The sequence below is a fragment of the Pipistrellus kuhlii genome, unplaced genomic scaffold (genome assembly GCF_014108245.1).
Source record: "Pipistrellus kuhlii isolate mPipKuh1 unplaced genomic scaffold, mPipKuh1.p scaffold_m20_p_32, whole genome shotgun sequence".
Classification (NCBI taxonomy): domain Eukaryota; kingdom Metazoa; phylum Chordata; class Mammalia; order Chiroptera; family Vespertilionidae; genus Pipistrellus; species Pipistrellus kuhlii.
The window spans coordinates 1,128,794-1,140,401 of record NW_023425532.1 but is presented as its reverse complement, the minus strand read 5'-3'; the positions used below and the strand labels follow the sequence as shown (position 1 = coordinate 1,140,401).

General features: G+C 52.3%; 2 protein-coding genes across 5 annotated transcripts; both read right to left on the bottom strand.

The window, feature by feature from the left end:
- Positions 1 to 190: 190 nt before the first annotated feature.
- PRAF2 (PRA1 domain family member 2) lies at positions 191 to 3,049 on the bottom strand. Of its 2 annotated transcripts, none has more exons than XM_036460480.2 (3): positions 2,459 to 3,049; positions 1,308 to 1,525; positions 191 to 1,007 (listed from the first exon to the last, which is right to left on the bottom strand). In XM_036460480.2, exons 1-3 carry the CDS (start codon positions 2,635 to 2,637, stop codon positions 868 to 870), a joined length of 537 nt encoding a protein of 178 aa, XP_036316373.1. In that variant the 5' UTR covers positions 2,638 to 3,049; the 3' UTR covers positions 191 to 867. The 2 variants fall into 2 exon arrangements, with proteins under 2 accessions (XP_036316373.1, XP_036316374.1); XM_036460481.2 differs by having other exon boundaries at positions 2,475 to 2,605.
- Positions 3,050 to 3,092: 43 nt separating this feature from the next.
- Positions 3,093 to 11,251, bottom strand: WDR45 (WD repeat domain 45). 3 transcript variants are annotated; one of them, XM_036460475.1, is made up of 11 exons: positions 11,100 to 11,251; positions 7,103 to 7,174; positions 6,887 to 6,961; positions 6,698 to 6,802; positions 5,687 to 5,795; positions 5,471 to 5,565; positions 4,552 to 4,631; positions 4,230 to 4,438; positions 4,049 to 4,150; positions 3,814 to 3,959; positions 3,093 to 3,562 (listed from the first exon to the last, which is right to left on the bottom strand). In XM_036460475.1, exons 2-11 carry the CDS (start codon positions 7,155 to 7,157, stop codon positions 3,453 to 3,455), a joined length of 1,086 nt encoding a protein of 361 aa, XP_036316368.1. In that variant the 5' UTR covers positions 7,158 to 7,174; positions 11,100 to 11,251; the 3' UTR covers positions 3,093 to 3,452. The 3 variants fall into 3 exon arrangements, with proteins under 3 accessions (XP_036316368.1, XP_036316371.1, XP_036316370.1); XM_036460478.1 differs by having other exon boundaries at positions 5,687 to 5,792; XM_036460477.1 differs by lacking the exon at positions 11,100 to 11,251 and having other exon boundaries at positions 7,103 to 7,196.
- Between the last annotated feature and the right edge of the window lie 357 nt (positions 11,252 to 11,608).

The window sequence follows — 11,608 nt, the reverse complement described above, 5'->3', positions numbered from 1 at the left end:
CCAACCCTGAGCCAGAGCCCTTGGTAAGACAGATGAAAATGGGAGAACTGCGTGCCCTCAACTACCTGTGTGTTAATGCCAGATTAACAAGTTCCCGGAAGGAGAGATCACCCCATCTGCCCACATATTTGACAGAGAAACGACCCAAGTCATAAAGAATCTAGCAGAATCCAAAAGCAGAGACCACCACGATAGACCCAATTGGCATGAGCGATGTAACAGCTTTTATTGTTGCAACAATACTGATATATATGCCTCATTCCGGGTCAGGGCTACCCCCACCCCACGGTCCTCACCACTGTGGAACTTGTGTGTGTACATGGGGAGGGGGGCAGAATCCCTAAGCAGAGCTGAAGGGAGGCAAATGGGACTGGTGAGTGTTGGGGTCACTGGGGACCAAGGGTTCAATAGGATCAGGATACCTGGCTTCTACCCAGAGAAGGACTGAGAATACTTTGGTCCTGGGGTTAAGATTTGGCAATGCCTTGTTCTGCGTTCAAAGCTGGGGTGTGGTCTGGAAAAGCCTTGTTCTAAGACTCAAGATTTGAGAATGTCTCAGTCCCATACCCCAGCTTTGGGACTGAGCGTGGGAGATAAGTGGGTCCCTGGTTAGGTTTGTGGAAGTCTCTGTCCAGAAGTTGATATTGACCATGGATACTCGGATCTCTAAGCCCCACTTCAGGGCTGGATGTGAGTGGCTGTGTCCCAAGTTCCCTAGGGGTGGGGTGGGGTGGGGGGAGCATTATAGATGCCCTGCTTTTCTACCTGGGCAAGGGGCTCCTAGCTTAAGGACTGGGAAAAGGCTCTAAATCCCGGTTATGGGTTGGGGTTGGGGTCCTCCAGGTCTTGGGTACCGATCCCAAGGCCCTAGGACCCAGCCTCCTGCTCTTGTCCCAGCGCCTCCAGTAGCAGCCCCATTGGTGTCCGCTTGAGGCCAATGCTCTCGATCTTGTTCTCTATCTTGTTCTTGAGGTTGCGCAGGCGCAATGAGGCGTGCACGAGGATCACTGTGGGCAACAGAAGGGTCAGTGGACAGGACACCTCTGATCCTGAAACCGTGGCTGAGGGACACTTTGTAACAGGGTAGCGGCCTGGGGGTGGGGGTGGTGGTAACCGAAGTGAGGCTGGTGGAAGGCACTTAAGAGTCATTCCCCAAAGAGAACATAGCCAAGGAAGGTGCTTTGTAAAGGGGTGTGGCCATCCCCGCCGAGTCTCCCAACCCCCTCTTCCCCCCAAGAACCAGGGCAGGGCCGGCGCCACGTGCACGCGCTGGCCCGTTCCCGGGTATCCGGGTAGGGGAGACTCACGGAGGACTGGCCCGGCGATGCTGAGCAGGAAGGTGCCAGCGCCGCCCACCGCCCAGAGGACCAGGAGGCCTACGGCGAGCACGGCGGCCAGGCAGGCGGCGGGGTGACTGCGGCGGCAGCGGCGCACGGCCGCGCGGCTCTCAGCCGCCCACACCAGCACCCCGAGGGCCACCGCCACCACCAGCGCGCTTAGGAGGGTGTGCAGCGGCCGCAAGTACCTGCGGGGACAACAGAACTAACTAGTCAGCCAGCCGGGAGAGGGCCCCCGGCCTCCAAGCCTCCCAGACCACCGTCCGCGATTCCAGGTCCTCAGAGCTTTGTCCCCGGTCCGGACCCCGCAAGCCGGAGAAATACTCTGGCCAGCCCCGTCTGCAAGTCCGCCCTCCGGGACTTCCGACTCCCAGCAGCCCGGGACCCTTTCTTTCCAATCCCTCAGCCCCATCTTTTTAGCTCCAGGCGCTCCCATCCAGATAGCTCCTTCCTGCTGTCCCTCCAGGGCCCCTCCGGTACTCCACCCCATCCTGCCCCCAAACCCACCCTGGGAGCACAACCCTTGCAGATTTCCCCCCCAGGCCTTGTGTCCACACATTTCCCTCTTCCGAGGCCCTGGGTCCTTACAGGACCCTTTTCCAGGATTTAGGTTCTACTCTCAACTCACATCCCCACCCAAGTCCCTCTTCCAGGCTCTCAACCCGGCCTTTGGCTCCTGGATCCTCCCTCTCGGCCCAAATTCCCCAAGTACCTGCACCTACAGGGATCCCTGTCCCTGCCCTAAGGCCTCCAGCCTAGTCACTCGGAGCCCCATCACCCCAGACACACTCACGTCCCACTGTAAAGTCCTCCTTATCTTCAGGTCCACCTTCCAGGCGTTTCCCCTGCGGTTCCACATTCTCCGTCCTCCCCAGGTCTTCCTTCAAGTCCCACTAACCCCTCCGGCTAGGCTGTAACCAGCCCAGGGCCTCCAGATAACTTAGGTCCCACTCCCTCCAAGTCCCCACTCCCCAGGCCCTCAGGGCTTCTATCTCCGCAGAAGTTGCCCTTCCGTGCCTGGCAGCCACCCCACCCAGGCTACCCTTCCCGGTTCACAGAATCCCGCAGGCCAACCCTCCACGCCCTGCGGGCGTCCCGGCCAGCCTCCCTCCCTCCCTCACCCAGCCAGGGCAAGACCGAAGCCGAAGCAGACAAGGTAGTTGGTTTGGTAGTAGAGGAGGTTGTTGATGACACGGTGGCACCATCGCTGCGGGTCGCATGGATCCGGGGCCGCTAGACGCGCCGACCCCAGAACGAAGTCATCCAGGGCGCGTAGCGGTGGCAGCCGCACCTCCGACATCCTGCTAGTCGATGTAGCTGGACCAGCCCGGGGAGCAGCCGAACTACAACACCCGTTACGCCCCGCGCCACCGCGGCGGAAACCGGGAAATGGAGTCTGGGCGGGGCTCCTGCTACCCTATCCACCCAGGTGGATGGCGCAGGCGCACAACACGTGACCGGAAATGCAAACGCCAAAACCGGAACTGCCGTGAAACTTAAATATAGGCAGCGTAGCATGGCATTCCCATCCGCTCCCAGGTGGGGGCGCCAAGGGGCCCTTTTCTGGGAGGCACCAGCAGCACAACTGTAGCCAGACATCCGGACTAAGCAGGGGTGCGGGCAGGGATGGTCAGAAGGACCGGAGCAGGATCCCACCTCCTTCCTGTCCAAGTAGGTCACACCTTTCCTGGACACTTCTGCAGTGCCTTTCAGCCTCATCTCCTCCAGGCCCCACCCCCGAGGTCCAGCCATAAATACTATTAATTTTTATTCAAATTCATCATATCATTGATTGGCTCTTTCTGGGAAAAAATTTTTATCCCCACAGGTTGGATCAGGGCACTTCCTCTGGGGACCTAGTCCTCTTCTCCAGGCTGGGAGCCCCAGGGCATCTGCTGCCCCTCTGGGTCTCTGGCCTGGCCCTGTGGGCACACAGTCCTTAAGGACACCACCAAGAAGAGCGTGGGAGAAATGAGCTGTGTAGGCATTGCTCTGAGGAGTGGAAAGTGTGCACCTGCCCCGTTAGTGCTCGCTGGCTGGTGGCTTTCAGCACTCCCACTCCCATAAATGCTTTGCGCTTTGCCACTGCAGGTCCCTAGCACAACCCACTGGTCCTTAAAAGTCATCATCATCACAGATGTCAAGGTACACATCGAAAGCCTCTCTGTTGCAGTTTCCATCAGGAGTGAAGACATATTTGTGGAAGGTCCCATCTACACAGATGGCTGGAGGAGGGGGGGGGGAAGATCAGTAAAAAAGTTAGAGGCTACCAAAGCCACACACTTGAATACAGGCATCCCCTGGCTTACAAATCTCCTTCCAGGCTTTTGCCCGCATGCCACTCCCCTCACCAATAATGGGGTTGAACCACCCGCTCTAGCTTCTTTAGGCTTCCTATTCCCTAAAATTCTTCCAGGTCCAACCTGCAGGCCTTTGCCCATGCAATAACCCCAGGTCAAGGGTTCGTCCCACTTACCGATGACGGAGTTGACATTCTTGGAAGTGTTGCGACCGAAGGCGCAGATGCAGGCCGACTCAGCAGGCACTGTGAAACTCGCCAGGCTCCACTGAGAGTCCACGTATTGTCCAATCATAGGCCCGACTTTGCCCACTCGAGCTAGCCTGCAGGCAGTGCTGACTAAGCCCAGGTATGGTACATGGGCAGGGGTATGGGTACATGGCGGGGTGGGGCAGGGGGAGGGGGTACTCACGCAGAGCGGCGGTTGAGGCGGGTGTCCTTGAGGGCAAAGATGTGGACTGTGCCCTTATCACTGGAAGCACACAGGAAGGAAGAGTCGTGGCTGAAGTTGATGCTGGAAGATAAACCAGCAATTATGCCTACCTGTCATGTGGCGTGGGGTCGCTGGCCCACCGAGTATTCCCTGTGCTCACCAGTAGAGGGTGGCAGGGTCGGTGCCTCGGCGGAGTTCCACCAGCTTTTCCTTGGACTGTGTGTCAAAAAGGCGAATAAGGGTGCCCTTCTGGGAAGCCGAGGCCACTACAGTGCCCGGCTGGTTCAGAGACACACAGGCCACGTCGCTCTGATGTGCGTTGATGGTAAATGGCGCAGACGAAGTGCCTGGCTTTGTGCTTGCCAGATCCTGTGATGGGAAGGAGCAGTTGGTGCTTGGGGCAGCATGGAGGGCAGGGTCCCAGAGTCTACAGGGAGAACTAGTCTACCCACCTCCTCACTTCTGCCCACTGGACAACTCACCACAAGTTGCAGACTCCCGCACTTGTGTCCTGGGAACACGAGCAGCTGTTTCTCCAGGCTGGGGCAGAGGTCACAGATACCTAGGGTGTGAGGATGAAGTAGGGAGAGGGACTGGTGAAGGGGAGGCAGTGGCCAGGCAGGGTCTCAGAATGGACAGAGCTGGATAAGGGCTGGACTTGAACCTTCCATGATACTTGTTACCTACAGAACCCTCAGGGTGCTGTCTTCAGCTGTGACCCCACCAGATCCCCTTCTTCCCTACGCAGCTGGGGCAGCCACAGGATCCTTGACTCACCCACCCACGTGCTTACTAGGTATGTTCGCTCTGCTATCTGGAGCACATGAGTGGGGCAGGGCTAAGGGTTGGGAAAGAGAACTGGCTAAGGCCATGGCTGGCAAACTGTGGCTCTCGAGTCACATGCGGCTCCTTGGCCCCTTGAGTGTAGCTCTTCCACAAAAATACCACAGCCTGGGCGAGTCTATGTTGAAGAAGTGGCGTTAGAAGAAGTTTAAGTTTAAAAAATGTGGCTCTCAAGAGAAATTTCAATCGTCGTGCTGTTGATATTTGGCTCTGTGGACTGATGAGTTTGCCGACCACTGGGCTAAGGGATAGGAAGATGGATAGATGGGGAGTATAGGGGTTGGCAACACAAGGAGGTTTACAGCTACACTGTGACATTCTGTTGAGGAATCCTGTCTCTTGTAATTATCAGAACTTGCATGTCTTTCCTCATGTGAACAATGGTAAACCTATTGATACTTTTGCCCACCCAGGCCATCTGAGTATCTCTCTGCACAAAGACTCTCCATGCCTCCCCCCCACCCCGCTTCTCTCTGTGTACCCCTCCCATGTTCTCTTCATTTCCTCCCCTCCACCTCTTCCTCTGGCCCTTACTCCTGGATATCTGGCTCTTCTTACCCTTTGGGTTGTCCCGGGTGTCGAACTCAAACAGCTTTCGGGGATTGTCAGGGAAGGAGTACACATAGATGCGGTTCCTCAGCACAATCACAATTCTGTAGGTGTCACATAACATACAACAGCCATGAGGGAGGGCAGATGTTCAGGCAGAACTAACCCTCTTACCTGCTACAGGGACCTCCTACCTCCCCCACCCCCAGTCCTCCTCAGGCTCACTTGTCATGGCGCATGCGCACAGCCAGCACTGCCTTGGTGAAGGTGAACTCCAGCACCAGCTTATCCTTGGAGTCCTTGCCCTCCCGGGCATCATCCCAGATCAGCACTGCTGGGAAGTTGGGTGCATTGTGGGGGCCAAGGTTTAAGCTGAGGGACAGCCCTGCTGATACAAAACACACCCTACTCCCCATGGGACTTCCACCCACTCATTTAACCTTTCACTAACATCCAATGTGAGCCTCACACAGCATGAGAACTGTGAGGAAACTGAGGCTTACACCATTCACAAGTGAGGAAACTGAGGCTTGAAGGGATTGAGTATTCACTCAAGGACCTCATGGCCCATCAGCAAGCAGACAGGGACTTAATCCTGTCACTAATTCTGCCTCCAGGGTCCTAGTCCCTATACTCCTGAGATTTGTGAGAAATCCTAGACTTCCTGACTTACCTAGGGCAAGTCTCTTGCCATGTCCCAATAAGATCAACAAAAAAACCTTCCGGTAGGGGGCATGTGGGAGGCAGCTGATCAATGATGTTTCTCCCTCACTGATGTTTCTATCTATCCCTCTTTTTCTCCTCTCTCTAAAAATAAATAAAAACATATACATAAAAAATTATGTTAAACCTATTGGTTAGATAGGTTGTTCAATCTCTCTGGTCCTCAGTTTCCTCATCTGTAGAAATGGGATATTGATACTTCCTACCATATAGAGTTAGGTTGAGGGTTAAATGAGTTAATACACATAAAGTGCTTAGAACAGTACCAGACTCACATCAAGTACCTTAATAGGTAAAGACATGGTGTACAGGAGTCATTCAATTAATGTTTGTTAAATGAAGACAAAACATCAAGCTTCTTAAGCTATAAGAGTCATGACTTCTAAGATGTAGGCCTCACTGTTAGACTTTCAGGTGCTCTGACGTCTTCATCTTCAAGTGCCTTGGGGTTCCTGGAGGGGGCCATGATTCCAGGGAATCTGGGCCAAGGGCAGATGAGATAAGGGCACTTACCCGAGATCTCTGAGAACTTGGGACTGCTACCACCGCCCACCAGGGCCAGCAGGTTGGAGCGGTACAGCATTTCCACCAGGCCCATGCTGCCCACCTGCTCATGGTCTGGACAAGGACCAGGGTGTCAGCAAGGGTGAAAGCTAATGCCCAGCCCTTCTACCCACTGCCTCTTCCCCACCGATGGCTCACCCAGGTGTCCCTTCTCCATCAATGGCTCCACGTTGTAGATGCGTACGCCAGTCTCCATGGCACAGCAAAAGCAGCCTGAGGAATAGGAGGAATCCAGGCTACCTCAGAGGATGCCCACGTGGGAAGCTAGGACAGGCTGCTTAACACCCACCTCTAACCATTCTATCCCTCCTTCCCTCCCTCCCTCCCACAAGGTTACAGGTACGAGTCTCTCACTTTGGTCTTGGTTGAAACGCAGGCTGGTCACCCCTCGGAGTGGTTGCTGAGTCATGATTCAGGATTGCTTCCCTGGACACAAATGGGGATAGGGTTGCAAAGAGTCCTGGGGTCTGCCCTCCAAGTCCTAGAACTCTTTTTCCCCAATTGATTTTTTTCCTTTCTCCTCCCATTCTGCTACCAACTAACCACAGCACCACTGCAAAGAAGACAAAAACAGGGCAGAGAGTCCTGGGGTCTCCACTCTAAGCTTCCAAGACCCCAAACAACATAGCCAGGAACCTCTCACATTTGGCTACCCTGACCTAGATCCTATACCTCCTTCTTATTCTCCAGCCCTCACAAGCTTCTTGTCAGAAAGTAATAAGAAGGTAATTTCCGAGAATCTAAGATGGCGGCACAGGTAAACACCTAGCCGCAGCCACACACAACAATTTCAATAAAATACAACTAAAATATAAAATGGACATTACTCAGAATTATAGGAAAGTCGACTGACTGGAAATTCTACAACGAGAAGCAAGGAAAAAACCAGAAGGAAGAGCGGAGGAGCTATAAAAGCCTAAAGTACGGAGACACTCGGCGCATGCGGAGAGGCAGTCCCGGAGGTGCGCACATTGTGCACAGAGGACGGACTGTTGACTCTGCTGCCAGATTGCCCTGGCGGGAAGGACACAAAGGCTCTGGACTGTGCTGGGTTCTGACTCCTCTGAACCCCAGTTCTAGGCCAGACCCCGGGGAACCAGGCTCAAACAGAGGGAGCTGGGCTGTAAGGCAGAACCCCGGGGGAGCGGCGAAAGGAGGCCCCAGAGGCACGCACATTGGCGCAGAGAAGGGACGGTTGGCTGTGCCCAGGGATTGCCCTGGCGGGAAGGAGACAGGGGCTCCAGACTGCTCTGAACGCCACCTCCAACCCCACTTCCAACTGAACTGAACCCCAATACCGGGCTCATTGGGGGAGAGCCTACACTGTTTGGTAGCAGGCGAAAATCGAGGACACCTTTCTTTCAGAGGTACTTGCAGCAGAGTAGTGAAGGACCCTGGGGATTACTGAGACTCAGGAACCGCATAGGGCGTGGCTGACGGAAGCCAAGCCTGTAGGCTCCACCCTGAAACTCCGCCCCATCAGGGAAGCGACGAAAATGCCAAGACAACGAAATAGATCACAAAAGAAAGAAATGGAGGACAAAAAGTTACTGGATATAGAGTTCAAAACCACACTTATAAGGTTGTTCAAGAATCTCCTAGAAAAGGCCGATAAAATAAACGAGACCTATGAGGATATGAAAAGGGATCAACTAGAAATATGAAAAGGGATCAACTAGAAATAATAAGGGATCAACAAGAAACAAAGATACATTGTCTGAAATAAAAATTATTATACAGAGTCCTAAAAACAGAATGGAAGATTGCAAGAAGCAAGTCAAAGATTTGGAACATAAAGAGCCAGAAGACACTACTCCACAGAAGCAAGAAGACAAGAGAATCCAGAAAATTGAAGATAATGTAAGAAACCTCTGGGACAACTTCAAGCGAACCAACATCAGAATTATGGGGGTCCCAGAAGATGAGAGAGAGCAAGATATCGAAAACATACTGAAACAAATAGTGACAGAAAACTTCCCCCACCTGGTGAAAGAATTAGACTTACAAGTCCAGGAAGCTCACAGAACTCCAAACAAAAGGAATCCAAAGAAGACCACACCAAGACAAATCATAATTAAAATTCCAAGAGCAAAAGACAAAGAGAAAATATTAAAAGCAGCAAGAGCAAAGCAGGTAGTTATCTATAAAGGAGCACCTATATGATTGTCAGCTGATTTCTCAACAGAAACCATGCAGGCCAGACGGGAATGGCAAGAAATATTCAAGGTGATGAATAGTAAGAACCTACAGCCAAAAATAATATATCCAGCAAAGCTATCACTCAGAATCGAAGGCCAGATAAAGAACTTCACTAATAAAAAAAAGCTAAATGAGTTCATCACCACCAAACCAGAATTATATGAATTGCTGAAGGGGGTTCTTTCAGAAGAGAAAGTAAATAAAGATAAAAATTTTGAACAACAAATACGTAACTATCAACAAGTGAATCTAAAAACCAAGGAAATTAAAAAAAAATCTGATGAACAATATTAACTGTTGAATATAATAGAATCAGAGGTATGGAAGGGGAGTGAACTGACGATTCTTGGGGAAAAGGGGAGAGGGGGATGTGGGAAGAGACTGAACATAAACTGCATCTATGGATGAGGACAATGGGGCTGGGGAAAGGACAGAGGGTGGGGTGGGAACCTGGTGGAGGAGAGCAATGGAGGGGGGGGGGAAGAGGAACATTTGTAATAATATGAACAATAAAGATTTATTTACTTTTTTTAAAAGAAGGTAATTTCCCCAGTGATATCTCCTCCTCATACCCAGAAAATCCTGGCCCCAATACCCCACATGGCCTAGAATCAACTCCCACCCACTTCCCATCTTCACACCTGAACCTAGCACCCAACTCCACATGTCAACCAATGGGGAGAGGGGACTAGAATATCCATCTCTTCCTGCACCTCCATGACCTGGGCCTGAGACCAAGTACGTTTTTGGTCTACTGTCTGGAACCCCTGCAACCTATTCCACCACTCTACAGTGTTCTCACACCTTCCCTCCTCACAGGCTTCCCCAAACTCCTTCAGGATCCCAGCCTACCTCCAGATGAACCCTTCTCATACCATGCTAACTTCCTCCCACAAGGACCAGCCTGGATGTTTCCCTAGATCCCCTTATGCCCCAAAGACCCTGCCTCAGAATCCCCTATCACTCCAAGTCCCCTCCCCCTGCAGGACAGCTTCTTCCATGTGCTCTATGGTCCACGTCTCCAACATGGGTTGGCGTGGACCTACTCCCAGGAATCCTGTCCCCTATGCTTTGTGGACAAAAAGGGCTCTACAGAAAGTAAGCCCACAGAGTGATCTGATTATAAATTCCTAACTGGGTAGGTCATGGTGGGTAGTCAAGCCACAGGCAGATAACTTCTTTAGTAAAAGGCTTAAGCGAGCCCCGTCATTGTTTATGCTAACTTAGGATAACATACCTTTGAAATGCCACCCTTCAGACCCCTCCCTCCTTCTAATCCGAACTCCACCTTGCTTTCTCCCACCTTCATGTAATCTTCCTTATGTTCTTGCCTGAATCTCAAATGCAAAAAAGAAACTGCAAACTGAAAATAAGACATCCTCTGAAAATAAGACCTAGCGCATGGAAAGATAAGACATTCCCTGAAAATAAGACCTAGCGCAACTTAAAAAAAATTAATATAAGACACTGTCTTATTTTCAGGGAAACACGGTATTCTCCAAAACATTTGAGATCTTGTGTCCTGGCAATTGCAATCAGTTTTGGCTTAAGTAAAATAAACATTCAACAGGTCTGGGCGTTTCTTATTCCTCCTCCCAGACCCCTTATCCTCCCCATGATCCTGCCCCAGAACACCTCTACCCCTTTAAGACCATTGTTCAGGACACACCTCCCAAAACCCCTACCCCCGCCTCCACTCCTGCCCTGAACTTCCTTAAGTTTCCCATCCTAGAGCTCTCAAACTCCCTTCAAACCCTGATCTCCCCAGGAACTTTGCCCAGGCATACCCTTCTCCATCCTCCAAAGAGCCCAAACCTCCTTTCTTGCCCAGTACCACCTCACTCCCCAAAGACCCATTCTTTTGACAGCTCCACCTTCCAGGATCACACTTTTTTTTGGACTCCCATTCCAAAGATCTGAACCACTCAAGAACCTTGCCCAGGGATGCCTCACACAAGGACCCCCGCCACAGCATTTTTTCATGTCCATGATAGCACTCATACACTCCTTCCAACACCAGCACCCATTCAACATCGCTGTCATAGATCCCCTCAATCACCCAAGACCCTTGTTCAAAAGGCCTCCCAGCACACCATCCAAACTCCGACCAGTTCTGGAGTTATGTCCCAGCCCCCCCGCCACCTGTACTGACCTGACCTCCGCTCCTGCCTCCCGATCCTAAGCCCGGGTCTGCGTGCCGCCCGCGGCACAGCTTTCTGACCTCCAGGGCCTTGACACCTGGCTCCCTTGTTTACATCAGGTCTCACTTCCGGGGGAGGGAGCCTGGCACCGGAAATGACACATCCTGGCTGGAAGGTGAGGCCACAGCCCTCCTTGTTCCGGTTTTGGGAACTGCTATCTTCTAGGAGGACTCAGAGAATGGAGGAAGCTTCGCGTGGTCATGAGTGTTTGAGGGAAATGGAGAGGGGTGGGTGAGGGAGCTAAGTGGGAAAGGGCCGAGGATTTCCTATTTGGTTCCGCTTGGAGAGCTAGAGTTAACTTTCTGGGCAAACGAGACTTGGACCTCCGAGGTGGGCTAGAGTGGCCGCGCTCAGTTAATACCGTGTTTGCCTGAAAATAAGACATCCTCCGAAAATAAGACCTACTTACAGGTTTCCTTCTGAGTGAAACATAAGGCATCCCCCCGAAAATAAGGCCCTC

Bases quoted from the DNA above. Each gene is read 5' to 3' on its own strand.
- PRAF2 (XM_036460480.2), bottom strand. From the start codon at position 2,637: ATGTCGGAGGTGCGGCTGCCACCGCTACGCGCCCTGGATGACTTCGTT. The intron at 1,526-2,458 runs GTGAGGGAGGGA...TTGTCCCCGCAG, and splicing joins TTCGGTCTTGCCCTGGCTGG to GTACTTGCGGCCGCTGCACA. The intron at 1,008-1,307 runs GTGAGTCTCCCC...TGTTGCCCACAG, and splicing joins CATCGCCGGGCCAGTCCTCC to TGATCCTCGTGCACGCCTCA.
- WDR45 (XM_036460475.1), bottom strand. From the start codon at position 7,157: ATGACTCAGCAACCACTCCGAGGGGTGACCAGCCTGCGTTTCAACCAA. The intron at 5,566-5,686 runs GTGAGCCTGAGG...TGACACCTACAG, and splicing joins GTGCGCATGCGCCATGACAA to AATTGTGATTGTGCTGAGGA. The intron at 4,632-5,470 runs GTAAGAAGAGCC...CTCACACCCTAG, and splicing joins CACCCGGGACAACCCAAAGG to GTATCTGTGACCTCTGCCCC.